The 18,470-nt window shown below is 38.8% G+C and overlaps 1 protein-coding gene across 3 annotated transcripts in view; it reads right to left on the bottom strand.

Moving 5' to 3' along the window:
- Window positions 1–251: 251 nt before the first annotated feature.
- LOC121083288 (N-acetylated-alpha-linked acidic dipeptidase 2-like) overlaps window positions 252–18,470 on the bottom strand; it is a 39,959-nt gene continuing 21,740 nt past the window's right edge. The window contains exons 12-19 of one of the 3 annotated variants that reach the window (XM_040583522.1): window positions 17,667–17,730; window positions 14,991–15,058; window positions 10,237–10,328; window positions 8,727–8,817; window positions 7,808–8,072; window positions 4,332–4,413; window positions 3,281–3,373; window positions 252–1,541 (exon numbers count right to left, since the gene is read on the bottom strand). In XM_040583522.1, coding sequence (XP_040439456.1) covers window positions 1,352–1,541; window positions 3,281–3,373; window positions 4,332–4,413; window positions 7,808–8,072; window positions 8,727–8,817; window positions 10,237–10,328; window positions 14,991–15,058; window positions 17,667–17,730 — 945 coding nt within the window. In that variant the 3' untranslated portion in view covers window positions 252–1,351. Of the gene's footprint in view, window positions 1,542–3,280; window positions 3,374–4,331; window positions 4,414–5,730; window positions 6,412–7,807; window positions 8,073–8,726; window positions 8,818–10,236; window positions 10,329–14,990; window positions 15,059–17,666; window positions 17,731–18,470 lie in introns of those variants that run through there. The other 2 variants (XM_040583525.1, XM_040583526.1) reach the window with 2 other exon arrangements.

Raw genomic sequence — 18,470 nt, 5'->3', positions numbered from 1 at the left:
ATAGTAATTGGTTGTTCCCTTGTCTGAATTCAAGGCATTTCAGCTGAGAACAGCTCCTGTAGCCTAGCAATTGTCTTGTTCCTCTAATTCTGTCTTTTTTAGTACCACATCTGTTCTATTCCCCATAAAACAAAAAGAATTTTATTCCCACAACCTGGTGCAATTTAAAGTTGTGAGAAAAACTGTAATATATTTTACATAAGAGAAGAAATTGGTTATTATCAGCTCCCACAAACTGGAAGGTGATTCAATAAAATTCTAGCAATTTTATTAGTTGTAAAGCATGTAGATGAGAAATACATTTAAGGGGAAAATGAAGCAAGAATCACATTTTTTACAAATTAACATTTTGTAGAATTATTCTTCTCATGCATTTCAGTTTCTCTTTGAATGTAAAAGCAGTTCCTGATGGGAAACTTTCTGCAGGTCTTACCTGAAGACAGAATAACCTCAAGCCCCATGCCCTCATGGGGACAATGTCCTCCAGCTCCCTCAGCTGGAAAGAAGGCATCTGCATGGAAGAGATCTCGCAAGAAAAAATAGGAACAAAAGTGCCACAAGGAGCAAGGATGTCAGCTTTTGGTTATTCCCCCTGAAATCTTTAATTTCCAAAGTGTAAATAAAGGAGTGCACAGTGACTTTTAGAGGGATGGACACTCACTCCCCAAGAAAATGCTTTTGGATTTCTGCATATAAGCAGCTGTTTTCTCTGATTATCAAGAATGGTTAGTAGTACTTTGGCAATCAGCAGGAGGGACAGTTTTTGGTTTTTTTTTTTCAGGAAAAGAAAGCAAATCTGTGTAATGAGCATTCACCAGTCCTGCAGAATAGATTCTGAAATACAGAGATGCCTTTGAATATCCTATATTATAGAAGTAGTTATCAGAACAAGAAAAATGCACATGCTGAGAAGTGTATTTTTTCTCTTGAAAAATGTGCCGTTGATCACTGCTCCAGATAAGAGTTACAGGTAGCTTGGCAAATAACTTGTTTTTAATTGGACATCTAAAATAATGGGTCCTCAAAATTGGTTGATCTTTCAGAAAACTCTAATTGGGAACTGATTCTTCCTTCTCTTCACCATCCCCCCCCCCCAAAAAAAAAAAAAAATCTGCTTCCACTTAGGATTGTTCTTAAACTTACAGCTTTGTCAGTATCAGAGGAGCAGTAATTTCTAACTCAGGAGTTCTCTGGTACACGGAGCTCCTGCTCACCCTGCCAGCACGCTTACGTGCATTCAGAAGGTTGGCAAAGCAGCTACAGTAGGCAGTCAGGAGAGACTGGCTCACTGTAGTAGCCTGACTACACTGCGCTTCAGACTTTGCTGTTTGAGCTTTTCGAAGCCATCACCCTATGCTACTTCTTTCAGTGTCCCTGCTGCTGCCTGCACAGTGAAGGCTGCGATGGAAATCTGCCTCTTGACGTCTTCCCAGGCTTCACGCTGATCCGCTTTGCTTTCAATATCAAACATGGCATCGTAGATCCCCGGGAAGGACTCTCCAGCATACTTGTTGTGACTGCTCGGGGCAAAGATAATATGTCTGGGGGGAAAGAAGGAACATATAATTGTACTAAATAAAAGTAACCATTAACAGAGTGTGTGTGTGTAGGGGGGGGGAGGTGTTCATTGTAGGGAACTGTATGTGTGCTACGTAAACCATCCATGAATCTCATCAAGATCAAAACTTAATAAATACACAGGAAATCTAGCTGGACCTGTCTTTAAAAAAAAAAGGAGAAAGCAGCCCCAATGGCAAAATCTGTGGGAAAGGGCACAGATTTAGGACATATAGACTTCTCCTTGGGAAGAGATGACACATTTGTCTAATTAGGAATGAAACCTTGTTCAAATTTTGAAAATGGGAGCTCAACAAACCTGTTGAACTAATGCGACAGTGTGGAACAGGGGATAAAACTAGTTATGGCCGTACAATGAGAAGTGGAACAGAAACCTCACCCCCCCCTCCCCCCCCCCAGGCAGCTGGATGATGGTCAGCAGATCTGGGAAAGAAATGTAAAAGGGTGGGGTGGGGGGGTGGGGGGGGGGGGTGGGGGGGGGAGGGGGCGAGTCTATGGGAGAACTCTTGAGAAAAGCATGAATTCTTCAGAGAAGAAGCGATCATATTGCATATTGGAACCGAACTGTGCAAAATTATCAATTTTATTTTAGGTATGTTTTTTTTCTTAAGCAATGAATAGTTGCAGATCTGCTTTTAAATTTATTTTGTTCACATGAAGTAGCAAAGCACATTGGTAGGATGTGAAAGAGTCCTCCCAAATAAAAATAAACATTAAAACGATGTTAATAAATGGAAGCAAGTAAAAAAAAAAAAAAACAACTAAAAATCCAGACAGCTCTAAATGATATCTAACACCCAACAAGAAGAACTGTAGAAAACAACCATTTCATTCTTCCAAAAGTGTGAACAACAGTTTATCCTAGGAGGATGCAAGTGTGATTCCCGATTCTACCTGCCTGAGGGACTTCTGGCTTGGTGTGAAAGCCATCAGTCAGTGAGTCGGATATATCCATTTGTTGGCAAAAAGGGGATACGAGCGTAAAGTGAGGTAGTCACACCTGACACTGGAAGCTAGCCTCTTGTCAAGTGTTACTAATAAATGCACCGGGTTTCTATAAAGGGTATGGTGGTGCAGCAAACATTGCCCTTCTCCAGGCCTATGTGCTTGTAGAAAGAATATTTCAGGAATAACTAGCTAATGATTTAAGCCAATAGGAGCATCCATAGAAGCAGCCAAAGCTGGGACAGATGGGACTGCAGCGCAGTTCATGGGCCTTTATCTGTCCTGTGCTCAAAGGACTCTCTCCAAGCTCACTCTTCTGGACTTCTTTCTTCATCTGACTCTCACTACACATCTGTTCTCATCCTCTTCTGCTTTTTACTTTACCCTCGTTTCTCCGTTCTTTTCAGTACAATTGATTCACCACTCAACCCTCACTTTGTACAAGTTCAAAAGAGCAAGTGGTGAGCAGAAGTAGTACTACACACCTGCAAGTGAAAGTCACAGAGCATAATGGCTAATAAAAAAAGTGACAGACCCAAGAAGAGGAATTAGGCACCACAAGACTGGTGCAGCCAAGTTCTCCTTGGGGGTTATAAACAAAGTCTGCTACTCACTGGATTGTGCCTAAAAGAACCTTTTGAGCTGTAATTCCTATATGAGGTCTATAGAGCAGTTCAACTGACCAGTCAGTGAGGCTGGGGTTCACCTGCAAAAATACAGTGCCTTAGACAGCTGGTCAAGAAACTTGTTCCCTCACCTGTAAAACTTCCTTCCTGGTAAGCCAAGAGGATCAATGAAAGCTCTTTCTAGAAACATCAGCTGATCGTTCATGATTCGCACTGCAACTGGACTGCAGAAAACAGAGACAGACATTTCACACAATGAGGCAACATGACTTCACAATTTTATTTGAACACTTTTTCTCTTCTTTGGACAGAAAAAAAAAAAAGAGAAAAAGATGTTCTATGGTTTGAAAAAGGATGAGGATTTGCAAATGGAGATATTTAATACGTTGTACTAATGCATTGGGATTTCAGTCTTAGAAAACTCAACTACAAGATTTCATACCATGCAAAATAAAATGGGAGACTTTCTGAGAGTGTCAGATACTTGCTTAGTATTAAATGGCACTAGACACATCCCACTTAACAGGTGGGAGAGGAAGGCTGAGATTTAGTCAAGATGAAGATAGCTAGATTTTGGTGTCCACCCGTAAGCCAAGTGTTGCCCACAAGCCAAGTATCCAAACTCCTGCTCTAGTCTATGCAGTAACATACTAAGGATGGGATTCAGTTGCCTGAACATCTGGTACCGCACTAGGTGCCTAAGGAGCACCTGGTGCCTCCAGCCGCTGCACTCAGAGGGCATGGGAGTCCCATAGGCCCTTAGGTTTGCAAGCATCATACGGATATCTTAGATAATCCGAAGCATTACCCTGTCTCCTTGAGGTGTGCTGAAAGTACAGATTCTGGCATCACCCGCACCACTCAAGTGTAGGTATCTAAACACAGACCTCAGTCCAACTTTTAACTTTCACTGCTACTTACCTTTCTATGTATTACAATAATTTTAATGATAATCTGGTACTAGTAATAAGCTTTAGAACTGATACTATTTATCATGAGAAGCAAATTCATCTTGGCAGATATTGCCTGTCTCAGAGTTCAAGGGCTCTGTTCTACACTAATCAGAGAGACTCCTTGTGTAGTGACTGGAAAGAAAGAAGTGCCACCCTAGCTACCTAAAGCAGATATACAGATATATATATAAATATATTTATTTATTTATTTATTTATTTTCAGACTTACTCATTCTTGTCAACTTGTTCAAGTCTCCTGTGAAATTCAGCAGCAGCTTTTGAGAAGTTCACCACTGCGGAAAAAAGAGGATCTAGAAAAGGAAGGACTCTGTGAACAACTTCAGAGTATCTATTGAGCCAAATATACCATTCAGTTGCCCAGTGGGAGAAAAACTACTTTTGTTTTGCTTATATAATTGCATTAATTTTGTTGTGTTTCCATAATTCATTAGTTTCCCTAGTGCAGACTTTAAAGAGCTGCACTACTAGCAGGAATAGACAAAGACCTTGTGCAATGAGGCCAACAATAAAGCAGAATGCTTGATAAAGCTTTCATAAGTATGCATCTTCCCTCCGCCTGGCAAGGAAAAGACTGGCTCGCACTGCAGATGGAGAACTCTGCAGTTTCCTTTTTTTACCAAAGGGACGCACTGCAGCACTTAGGTATAAAAAGCCTGACTTACATCAAAACTACCAGCTCTTCCAGCAGGCTGTGGAAGAACAGCAGGATTTCCCTCTTGGAATGTTACATCCTATTCATACCATAACAGAAGAGTGTGATGTGTATGTGGAATAGTATTAGGTAAGGCATAAAAGACACAGCTGTCAGGGGACACAGGGATAGACCAGGTAGACTAAGGCAGCCAAGTCCTGTGCCGGCACCACGCGTGCACTAGTCACAGCATCACAGGTGTCTCTGCCACGACCCTGCGTGCATCCCGCAGAGCTGACACTCACATCCCGGGATTTTGCCTGCTATGCCTGACTGTGTGCAGGCAGGCTGGCGGGTCAGGCGGTTGCTTTTTCCTGCTCTGTTCCTGGCAGTACAGCCAAGCCGTGTGGAATAACTTAGCCAAAGAAGCAGCAGGCTTTTCTTTGTAATGACGGTTTCAGCTGTGACGATTTTCCTGCGGAAGGGTCTAATTTAATACAGGCCTGGGAAAAGTATCAATTTATGCAAGTAAATGTAGAATAAGTAACAGGTAAGTGTTACCAGAAGAACTTTGGGCCTTACCGAAATCAACTCAATTATAAAAAGGAAGGTTTACAACTTGCACATTTTGCCTACAAGTTTCAGAAAACTTTATGTAAACCAGAGTATCCTCTCTTTGACCATACAGGAATAAAGGCATAAGATTAGGTCATCTCCAAAATCCAGTCCTGTGTTGGCAACTACGGCCCTTGACTGTTTATAAATTTATCGCACTATTTTAGTGTAATAGGCTTTCTGTAGATTTATCACATTATTTATTGACAGGCTTTCTGTTCCCAGAACTATTGAAAGCTGTTCTGCAGTCTCATTTGCTCTTCTGTTTCTAGCAAACTTTTTTATTCATCACCAGCCGACACTTGCTGGTTTTTGTATTAATATTTCTGTTTAGTTTATGTAATTAGAAGCACAGATTTTATGTACGCAAGCTGTTTACAGACTGCAGTATAGGCAGACCCACATCACCTTGTCAGGGTCAGAATTTACGCCTGACCACGATGGTGGCAATAGTTACAAGTTTACCAGAGGACAGAGCTCTGCCCTGCTGACATCATGGCTATATCATGGCAACAGATTGTATTTCAGAATCAGTAGGAGGGGATTTAAGACAAAAAAGAAAGATAATCTGAAAATACGTAAGAGAATTTGCGCTTATGTTCACTGGCTATTTAGTGTTGTTAGTGTTGGTTATTTTAGAAAATAACACAACATTTCTTTTTTTTTTTTTTTTTTTTTTTCCCTGCAAACCTTAGCTCCTGGTAGCATATGACTAAAAGTACGTATTTTATGAAAAAAGGTTTCCAGCCTTCATTTTTGCAGAACAGCTGAAAATGTGAATCCAAAGGCAAATAAAAACCTTAATCTATTATTGAAGGACAACGATTTATTCAGGGTTAATTAACAATTTTCTGACATGCAGTGTTGTTCAAGAGGCAATTCTATGAAAATGCTGAGTGATATTAATTTGAGTCATAGAATCATAGAATGGCTTGGGTTGGACGGGACCTTAAAGCTCATCTAGTTCTAACCCACCTGCCATGGGCAGGGACATCTTCCACTTCACAGTATTGTAAAAACTGCCTATATATTTTAATGTACTCTGGTAAAATAGAATAAACAAAAATTAAAAATTATAGTTTTATTTAAAAATAATTTTAAACTAATCAGGTATCAAAGAAGAGCCATGAAAATAATGAAAAGATAGAAAAACATGCCTTGTAAAAAAACTGGTCAAAATGACACCTCTAAAAAGTTATTAAGGAGAGAGTTAAGTGACATTTGGGGCGGGGTGGAAGAAAAAAAAAAGATTGCTTCTAGAATCAAGGAACAAAAACAGCTGTATTGGTCAGAAGGTAGTTTGAGCAACTTCTAATCTGAAATGAGAAAGAAACTCAAACAATGAAAATAAATGATTTAACAGAAACTTTGGTAGATGTTCTACTACTGCAAAAAAAAAAAAAAAAATCCAGATTTGATGTTTCCTTACAAGATGTGCTGCAGTAAACACAGGAACATATTGTAATAAATCCTTGTGTCACGCAAAATCTCAGACCAAATGATCCATCACACAAAGCTTCCTCTGTCTCGAGTGGCCTTTTTACAAAAAACAATGTCTTTTCAAAATAGTCAAAAATTTTTCACCTAACTCATTACATGAAGTTTTAAACATAAGTTTTCGTTTTCCCCAAAGGAAGAATCAGTTTGAGTTGCTTCTAATGTTTCACGCAAACCAAAGAGTACTGCATTGCCAAAAAAATAGTCTATATCTCTGAGCCATAGGTCCATCAGATAGCAAGTGAATTAGGACTGACTAAAAATCCTCCTTGGTACAGAAACACAAGGGAGGAATGAGGCAAGAAATAAAAAAGGAGGGAGATGGAGAGAAAGAAAAATTACTGTGGAAGCTCCCCTAGCCTGGGCTGCAGAGCATCCTGCTGCTTCAGGCTGTTTATATGCTTCATTGCAAGGTGTTCAGCTGCTCAGCAAACGGATATATTTATGCAGAGGAGTTAGACAAGTGCTCCTGTGGACTAAAAGTGGTAACCAGGCACTGAGACAGATGGTAAGCAAGTTTTCCAGGGTCAGATGAAGTCTTTGGCTGAGGAAGAATGAGCACCTGTGTCTTTCAAGTTCTAGGCAGTTCCCACAAACATTTAACTTGTCTTTTTTTTTAAGCAGGAAAGTGAGAAGCAGGCTGATGTATCTCTTTATTCTGCATTTGAGGTGCATGACTGTTCATGAGCCCTGTAATAATGCTCATCATTAATACTATGCATGAAAATTTTTATAACCCTCTAATCTACACATGAGGTTAATGTGCGTCTACAATGTGTTAAGTCTGTGTTATGTTTAGGAAGAAAAAGCCTTCTTTATCATGATGGTAGAACTGAAACACCTAAGGAAGGAATTAGGTTTCAAAGCTGTAACAGATATAACGTGCCTCTGCATGATTCTAATTAATGCACTTAAGAAATAGTCTTGTGGTTATTACTCACCAAATGATACTTTGTAAGATTTCAGCTGTTCTTCATGTTTCTTGGCCAATTTATAAATTCTATTACTGTATTCTTTTAAGGCTTCTCCATAATCTCTACAGTCGAATGGAATGACCTGGGAATCTGCCAGTTCATAAACCAGTTTGCCTCGTAACTGGGCAATTGTTAGCTGTTTCTTGAAGGTGGGGTCATAAAATTTTTCCACTAACTCAAAGGTCTCATATACAGTGTGATAAACAGGATAATTGCTGAATTTGTCTGCTTTCTGAAAAAGAGCAAGCAAATTTGTCAGTGCCCCATATGCTAACAGCAGTTAAGGGATGTATTGATCATCAACAACTATGATGTTTTGGACAGTTTCCAAATCAAAAATGCTAATTGCTACAAAACACAATTTACTATCCTTCCATTTTTGTCTGTTCATTTTAAGAAATGAAACCAACTTGAATCCATGGACTGCTGCGCAAGGTTGGGTGGGCTTCCTTCCTTCTATCTACACAGACCTGGCCTCCGTTCCATTGTACAGAGATTGCCTTCACTAAAAATTAAAACAATTTGGGGTTTGGGATTGCAGTTCTCAATCACGGCCCCTTTTTATCTTGTGTAGTTATTTCTGAACACAATCAGGGAAAATCTGGATATTGAGCAACCTGTTAGTAGCATGGTGGAATTACATATACACCTCCAATCAGATTCTATAAATACCTTTTTGTGAACTTGACAGCCTATAGAATATACACATCACTGTAACAAGTTTTATTCTCCAGACATTTAGGTTTCTTCCTCAATTAACAAATGACACTTATATAGAAAACATTCAAATATTCTTTGAAACTTTTTTTATTAATAATGAATAAATGCTTTTAAAAGATGACCGCTCAACACTATCCAACTTCTTCAAGTAATCTGGAAGACTTACCCTGTTCTTGGTGTAACGGACTCTGCCTGATGCAATTCCCAGTCGTTGAAAGTACGCTTCAAAATCACTGCCTGATCCCAGCTTGTTTATTCTACATGTACAAAAGACAACATCTTAGTGAGAGCACTTACTGTACAGTATGGTAGTAATGTATGTCAAATGGAGATTTTTCAAAGAAATGGGGGTCAGTTCTTCTGGAGGGCACATGAGGGACACCAGTAAGATAAAGAGACTAGATGAACGGCAAGCTTAATTACTCTAATTTTATTCCACCACATTAATTCAGTATCCAATAATGCTAGGAAGATATTTTAAAGGTAGCAATTCTGATTATGAGACTGACCACATTTAAAAAAAATAAAAGTACACATTATGCACAAGAGCCATACAATTGTATCAGACATGCCTCTGCAATCTTAAAACATTAATCATTTATTTCCAAACTAATATGACTTGGGCAGCAATATGTGTAAAGACAGATGTGTTTATATCCTTAGCATATTCCACAGCAGAATGAAAGGCTGATGAATAATTTCCAATGCAGGAGCCACAACTAGTTACTTACAAGTAAATACTGCCATCTGCTGGGTAGGTGTGGAGAGACAGAGGAAAATAAAATTTAATTCTAAAGACAGATGTAATATTCTAAGTATTTTCAAATATTTATTTAAATTTTATATTAAGTTCCAGGTTTATCTGTCAAGCCTGCTGAATAATTGGTGTTTCTCAACTAAAAAAAAAAAAAGAAAAAAGTTTCTTCTGTTCCACCAAAAGTTCTGTTAGTATAAATATCGACAAAGAACTACTTGTATCAACTGACAAAGATTAGATCCGGTAGCTTTTTCAAAAGGAAGAAATCCCAAGGAGTCTAATGAATCTAGAAACTCATTTTAGCAGGGCCTGAAAGCCAGGGCAGTACAAGCAGAACATTTTGATCTGATCACACCAAGGGGCAGTCCTGTTTACCTTACGCGAGGAATGCCACATTGCGCATAAGATTTAGCCCCGTGAGTCATAGGTTCAAAGAGTGTTTTGGCATTTTAATACCTTCACACATCAAGTCTTAATACCCTCAGTTATAGATTTGTAATGTATTACATTTACATCCATTGTATACACAAAGAATAAGAGCTTTTTAATAACCACTCCAGGCAGTTTCTTTCACATGAGCATTTGCTTATCCTTACAATTTCGATATTATCTCATCAAGTAGGGTGACTAAACTACCCTGCTCTTTTTTGATTGCTTTCCAAATTGCTTTTCTACTAATAAAAGGCCTTTAAAAAGTGTGAGGTTTCATTTTATAGCACACTTAGATGTCACCATTATTAAAAAAAAAAGTAATAGATTTTTTTATTTTATTTTACTTTAAAAGATATTGCTACAGAGTCACCTTGTACTAAAAGGCTTTGTATTGCTGTCATCAATAGCACATCTTGAAAAATTCTGGAGTAGCCATGCCATGATATGATTAAAATATCAGGAAAGAAAAAACAGACTAACAACTTACCTGGGATAGCTATTATTTTCAGTTGAAGGATCTTTCTCAAGCCAACTCTCATAAAGAGACTTATTTTCATAACCCTCATCAGAGCTTAAAATCTGGAAAGGAAAATATTATAATCTCATTGGAAGTAACCTTAACTCAATTAATTATCAAACGAGACCTTTACAGCTATCTGCATCATTCTTAATCTACAGCATTGCTGCATGCAGGGATGTACACATACACTATTTACATTTGTTACATACATTTATGGGTCCCAACCACAGAAAGCATCTCAAAGGCACTTGTCTGGAACTAACCACGGACAGTGGGGAAGAGCAGGTTAAAAGTTCAATGACACTAGCTGGAGGTCATCCACTTCTGAGAAAAGTGGATCCCAGTGATTTCTAGGACTTCTTACCACCCGATAGCACTGTGCATGTACACACACACATAACAACACAGAGCTACTCCAGTAGCCAGGATGCCCCAGTTGCTTTCCTTCCAGCAGGCAAGAGGAGATGACAGCCCAAACCCTGTGGAGGTTTGCCCTGTGCAGCCGCAATATTGTCTCAACAGACTAAGCTTGAAATTTGACTGCTTTTTCTATAGGAAGTATATGAAAGCATTGTGCTAGAAGGAAGGGTCAAAACCCATCATTAACTATAATACAGCAATGCCAAGGGGAGTCAAACAGGACTGGACAATCATTGTGCAAGACACCATATGCACAGATGTAGGCCCCACCCTTCCATTAAAAAAAATTGAAAAGCTATATAACCAGGATGGAAAAAGTATTAGCACAGTCATCATACAGCCAGAAAAACTATGAAAGAGTATAAAATTAATTGACCCAAGCTCTTAGAAAATCTGTGGCAGAGGTAAAAATAGATCAAGACTCTGGCCCTGGTCTCCATCTACACTTAAACAAACTTTAATAGACATGGTCCTTTAAATATACGATCGGTCATGACGTGCAGAGGTTTGGGATTTTTTTTCCCCAAAGAATACAAAGTATAAATGTTCATGGCTACACACATGGTCCCGCAGTATTGTTGAGACTTAAATTCTGCATTGAAAAATATACAGACTCCAAATTGAAAATCCAGAGTTCTGACCTCTGAGATTATGTCAGCAACTAGCAGAAAAATAACAAATCGTGAAGCAATTGCTTGACTGCTGTAATTTTTAGGGCACTGGGGTCAAATTCTAGGGCTAAATTGGAAATGGCACATTGATAAGAGCAAGTTGAACTCTGACATATGGGAATAGAAGCGCTCCATGCTCTGGCAGAGATGTTATTCTGACAGCTCTGGTCATGTTAAAACCATTGGCCAGCTTTTTCATACACCGTTGAGAGCCTAGTAAAACATACTATTTGCCCTGACTCAGATCCAAATGCAGAATCTGCATAAGCTTGCTGCTACCTCAAGGGAAGATGCAGAGTCCTTTAAGTATAAATACAAAGAAGTGATGATCAGAATGGAGGAATTGGAAATGATCCATTGCAGACACCAGCTGGTGGTGACCAATTGTCTAAAGCCTAGTAGTAGAGAGAGGCCAAAAAAGACTTGTCGGCAGCTAAATGTCCCATCTGTATGCTAAGGACCACACCTGAATGCAGAACTCTTTGAAAGACAACACTTCATGTATACGCTAATTTATTTTTGGTGAGGAGTGGCTTACTGAAAATAAGAAGAGTAAAGAGATCTTGGGATGTTGGATAGTTGGATGTTGGACTCTTTAACATGAACAGAAATAATTTTACTTTGGACATACATAATCACCCACAGCTGCACTAACCTTCTCTCACATACTGGGCTTCCTGCATGAAACTCAATCCCATGCAAAAGCCTAATACAAAGCATACGGAACATTTTAGTACCATTTGTGCTGTTTCCAAGAATTAACTAGGACTCCTGAGGTGGATAGGACTTCTCACTATGCCTGTTCCAGAAAATAACAACCACAATATGCAAAGATTTAATTGGTTGAGCCTTTGATGTGTATATCTAGCTTCCCAATGTAATCCAAAACCAAATGCATTCCAGTTGAAATAGCAAAACTAAGAATATAATCACTCTGCCTTGGTCCTTCCAGCCCTTACAGAAATCAGGTGGGGTTTTTTCAGATTAGTGGAAAGGACACAACTGATTACCAAAGGTACAGAATGTAGTCTTTGGTTATCTTTATAAGAGGCTACCTAAATGCAAGTGAATTAAGAAAAAAAACAAAAAAACCCCCAAAGAAACAAATAAAAAACCCCACCTAAGCAGATCCCTCTGCAAAGCAGAGCTTCCCTGTTCTAGCTATTGCTTTAGTTTCTCTCCCTCTTTTCCTGATCCAATTCACTAGAATTTTTAGAGACCTGGAGAATAAAGACATTAAAACCCTTAAATGAATTTTATTCTGTGATGCTAGAAGCAGGGAGCCCAGTAAAAGATGTGCCACATACAGTGTATCAATCATCTGTACACAGGTTTCTATGCCAACAAAAATGGTGTTCTAGCTAGATGTGGTCCTTCAGCAAACACCCATTGGTATCCCTGACTTCTCTCAAAGAGTCCATCGAAACACCTTTTTCCTTGGGAAAATTCCAACAATCTCTAGGAATGATCTTACAGAAAAGTTCAAGAGTGGAAGTGTTTCAGAGAAAGATTTCACAGCCTGTGATTTATGGATCACTTGAGATCGCTAGTGACCTCAAGCCCTAGTAAACAAAAGGTGGTTCAGAATGAAAACTATAGTGTTGAATCACTGTAGAAATGGAACCATGATTTTATTTTTCAAAAAGATGAGAGGTGGTTCCAGGTTTAGCTGTAAAAAAAAAAAAAAAAAAAAAAAAAAGAAAAAGAGGAACACAATCCTCTAGAGAAATGTGGCAAGGAGTACCTCACATTTATTTAGAAAGACTGTGAAAAAAAATGAGTAAAAATTAAAAAAAGGATTTCAGATGAGATTCTTTGGGCAGAGACAATATGATAAAACTGGGGAAAATGCTCTTTGACTATGTACAGAAAACAGAGAACATCCGAGAAACAGAATGTTGTTGCAGAATCCTACTCTGTGGAACAACAGAAAACAAAAGTAGTTGAGGGTTTTGTCCACAACAAACAGAAGAAAAATGATCTAAGATGTTCCAGCAGGAGCCCATGAAACAGTCACACTTTTCACTGACAACTCTTTACCATAAAATCATCTCCTTTATAAATGGAGCTATGAAAAACATAGATGAATGTAATGTACTTCTAGGAGCTTTTTAGCAGGGAGACAGCATGGAATTACGGAATAGTTGTCAGGTTTTCTATTGTTTACATTACGCTTCTATTGTTAAAACTTAAATAATACAATAGGAAAATTTTCAAAAAATCCAGTCTCAAGAACTTTGTATGGTACTTCAATGGAAGTTTTCTACTCAAATCCAGCAATAGTTGAATAGTTGACTGATGATCAAGAGTAAGGTGCTATTTTTAGCCCTGAGTATTTTATATTTTGCAGGAAAACATATCCCTGGGTAAGTGGATTGCTGCAGATAGAAAGTAAATTATTTTATCCAGGGGCCCTGCAGCACTAGGGACATGGCAATTTTTATAGGCAAAATGCCCTTCAGTGTGCAAAGTGTTACAGCTAACGTTTGAACAAGCACAGCTTCTTGCCCAGCGAGGAAGAAAGAGTAAGACAGGAAAAGCTGATAAGAAAATAAAATGTAGAAAGGAAAAGAAAACCATGGGAATAGCATAGATAAACCTCCCCAGATTCAAACCATGCCATTTTCAGTGTTAAAAAAACCCCCATGTACTGCGTTTGAAAATAACTTAGGATGAATGCATCTAGTGGGATGGGGGACTAGTAGCTGAAGTCATCCTACCAGTGCCGTTACAGTGTAGATTTTTACATTGGACCAAGTCACCTGGGTTCCCTTAATATCAAGGGGAAAAACAGTTTGAGAGTCCTGTATGCACAAGAGTAGGCAACCACATTTGGTCAAATGTATCTCATCCCAAAGGTGCCTATTTCTACCCATTGCCTTTAAAGGGAGCCTATGTTGCTTCAGTCAAGACAGAGATATCCTCTGTGAACTGAGGTGAATCCAGATCTGAGGATAGTGACCACGGCTCACACTAGGTGCCTAAGCTGGGTAACTCCTCATGCAGCCAATGAAGTTTCATACTTTAATGGATCACAATCTTTCAGCCTTATAATTAATCCTGAAAGGTGAAAGCAATGCAGTCATTGTTAGAGCACTTGTAATCACGCAGATCCATACCGCTGGCAGGCTACAAAATCTGCTCGGTTCTTCAGTCTTTATGACAGTATTTCAGGGGCTCAGGGAGAGAGCTCCGGAAGGGAATTCAGGAGGAACAGACAGAAAGAAAGTGGTAGTTAACCAGTGTGAAAATTAATAGACATTCTTTTGCACATGAAATGGAAATTTAAAATGCAATTTATTTCATTGAATGCTTATCACTTTAGAGAACAGATTTTGCTCAAGTGTTTTATTATCTTGTTGTTATTATTATCATTTTTACTATATATTGAAAATAATATTCCACTTATGCCAGTGACACATTTCAGTCTTTCTAAGAATACTGAAGGACTGGGAGCCTGCACAGTCTACCACTGATGGGATGGTTTGCTATTGATTTTGGTGGAATCAAGATTCTTCCAGCACAGCAATAAGATAAATCCAATATTATTCAGTAATCTGACTTTTTCCAATAAACCTGCAGGTTTACATTCTCAGAAAGTCACAAATAATAGACACTCTTATTCTGTACCTCTTTGGTCAGATTATACACCAGTTTGTAGAGAAGAGGGGTGCAGTCAACTCTTAATGTGTAGTTACCTGAAAATGAAATAAAGACATTGATATTTTCCCTTCTGTGTAGCAGTGGCATTATCTTCTTAATGTATTAAACCCTGCAGTCCTTTTCTTAGACAAACTTCTTGATTCCAAGGCAGGAATTTAGACCTTGCCTCAGAATATATACAGAAATAGGCTACTTGGTCATACTGTATAAGCTACTGCTACTACAGGACAATGTACATTGGTTTTCATACATACACAGTAATGTAATTAAGCCTTCCCATAGTTCTAAAATATGCCTAACTAACCCTCATTAGCTACAAGACCCTGTCACTCATACGCTCCCCAAAGCTTGTGTTAAGCAGAAGGCAGTGTAACATCCTACTTTTTGTAGGATGTTGAAAATAAAGCTAGCGCATTCAGGAACTGTGCAGGAGTAAAGACATATTCTCTGCAAGATGTTTTAAAAAGTATTTCAATGCAGCTACTTCTTCTCTTATCATAAAGAGTTCTTTCTCAATGTTTTTGCAGACTGTGTCTGAAAGACAGGTCATCTAAAACACTTGCAAGAGATTTGGCATTTTATGTTTTTCAAATAGGAAGCAACAAGGATGCAATGTTTTCATCTACAGTCTCCTAAACCTCTCCTTTTGCCACCATGCCATGGCTTCTACACTTTACACCCATGAAGTTTCCACACTGCCTGCAGGTTATGTTGAGCTAGGTAAGTATCTCATACCAAAGTTATCAGTTACAGCAGCAAAAGTCCCACCGGAAAGAAAGTATCGCCACTTTTGAGGCAGGCAGGAGTATAAACGCGTCTTCCCTACAGACTACAGCCACCAGGTAGCAGCTGGGCAAACACCTCTGCCCTCAAATACAGGTAACAACAAAGAGGGGAAAAGGGATAACAAGGCTGGAACATCATAAGATAACAGGTAACACAGTTATTAAGTTTTGATATGGCTTTAGGCCTTTGTGTCATCTTTTGCACAGCGTATACTCACATGAGGACTAGACTGACAATTACAGGAAACCCCACAGCGATGGAAAAAACACTAGATAATGTTAACGATGTTTCCAAGGAGAGGCTATGTTTAAGAACTGGAAATTAAAGTCACAAAAGTGCTCAAAAGGATGACCTACTGTTGTTCTTTTCATTGCTAAAGGACAATTAACCAAAGTAATTTTCTGTCCAAAACATAGCATAAAAAGTGCCATGGAGAATGTATGATGATAAACAATCGGCAGAGTATGTGGATGATATGGCTCTACAGGGGACTTTAATGCTCAGTCAGGTGAAAGATCTCCAAGAAACTTAAACCAGTACACTAAATATAGTGTTCTTTTCCTTATTACGTATTTCTTTTCCAGTGGTTTTACTTTCACATTTTCTTTAATGCATAAAGCAAGAGACATGTTTGAATAATCAAGCTTTAGAAGTAAATTGTTAAGGCAGCAGCACCTTGGCTGCAAACCAGCTAAAAAATATGTGTTAGAATCCATGCTGAGAATATGAAGCAGTTCTAAAGCTATTATTTCATTCGTGAAATCTTCCAGGCGTGAAATTCTGCTCTACTTTTTACACAGCATGTAGGCTGCATAATTGAAGGAACAGCTCTAACCCTCCCTATACCCCAACTCCAACCAAGCATTTAGAAACTGGGTTTGGCTTTTCTTTCTTTCCAGTCCTTTCATGACAGACAAAATTTTCAGCTGACAGGAATAGAAAGCGTTCTTAAATATGTCTGTTGATATCCATTTTATTCACACGCTTTAAGCCCATATAATTTGGGTTTAACATGGGAAGAGCAATGCCCTAAATAACTGAGGTTATGACGCAGGACTCCACTGACTGCTATTTTGGCACAGACAACAGCAAATGAAGTCCTTCTGTAATAAAGCTCAGTATAATTTAAGAAGGATTTTGTGATTCGGGTCATAGTGTTGGGCCCAAAGTTCAAAGTCCAGTTTCTAAGCAGCATTCCTGTATGACAGAATCTTCTCATAATCTGAAGGGCATAGGAAATGGAATAACGGTGGATCAGTTATTTTGTGAAACATTCTTCAGTGCTTATTTTTCTAGAAAAGCCTTGCCATAATACACCCAAAACTCCCTGCATATTTTCCCTGCTCACAGTGATGAACAAAGGTGACCATGTTGGCCCAAAGCACCCAAATGGGTCCCACCCCCACAAAACGTAAGCCTAAGGTCTTGACACAAGTCATCTTAAGATCGTAATAAATTAGTGTCCCAAATACTGTAATTCCACAAGGAAAGAAGCTGGAGTGGCAAGCAGACAAGGAGCAGTCTGACATACATTAAAACTGTAGTTGTAAATTAAAGCTAGTGTAGTTAAGGGAGAGTTTAACATGCAGACCACTCAGTTCATTAGAATACTAAACTCCTGCAGGGGAGACATTCTGGACGTGAGATACATGGGCTGCAGCTCCATGGATGGATGGTGCTATTTGCAAAAGAAAGACACGTGACAATTTCAACTGTTTTCTCCCTCCACTTGGCTCTGTATTTGAACATGGCATTACCTATCTTCTGTTTGCCAGCTCTGGATGCAATAAATAATACAAAGTGAGCTATTAAAATTGACATCTGCGAAATAAGGTGAGTTAAAAACAAAGGACGCACCTTCTATAGAAGAATCTGTGTTGATGTAAGCAACCGCCCGTTCCTGGAGGATTCTAGCATTTTCCTGGAGTTGTAAAAGTGTAATTATTCTTTCAATTAGTGACATTTCATCAAGGGCATAAGTGCACTGTTTATTACAGCATTACCTTTAAGAACCCAGTCAGGATAAGTAGCATTATGTAACTCACTAATTATATTAATGTTTGAGGATGGGTCAATGATCTGGGCATCTGAAATTCACTTCGGCTTTCTGGGACTGAATTTGTTGTGGAAAACATCCAAAGAATGTCAGTGCTGCCTGCTGTATCACACAGGAGCAAGGTGGAACAGGAAAATTACCGAGCAGCATCGTAACAGGGTAAATTAAGGTTACACATGTATTTTCACCCTGAACTTGCAGTGCTTTTAAACATGCAACATGTGACTGCGAGGTCAGCCAGAATTCCTCCACGCTTCTAATCCCTAGTTATTCATGTGAGCTCCAAGCACTGAACTCAACTTTAACACTGATAAACCAAGTGTTGCTGTCATTTCTGCACTCCTCCATTTCAAAACCGAGTAAGTCAAAGCACTAACATTTCCTATTAAAAAGGATTTGACCGACGGTTTTGAGTCAACCAAGCATTGCTTTCATAGTGAATATACATACACACTTGTTTAATTTTTGGCAAACTGGTAATTATGTTTGAAATTGATATTCTAATCAGTAAGTGGTACGTTACTAAGTCTTGGCTTTGTGATAGATAGTCTAATTAGATTAGTAATTGTTACTTGATTCATTCCGTTTATACCCTAGCTAATTAT

This window comes from Falco naumanni, chromosome 2, assembly GCF_017639655.2.
Source record: "Falco naumanni isolate bFalNau1 chromosome 2, bFalNau1.pat, whole genome shotgun sequence".
Classification (NCBI taxonomy): domain Eukaryota; kingdom Metazoa; phylum Chordata; class Aves; order Falconiformes; family Falconidae; genus Falco; species Falco naumanni.
Note: the sequence above shows the minus strand (reverse complement) of the source record. Positions and strands in the feature narration are given on the sequence as shown.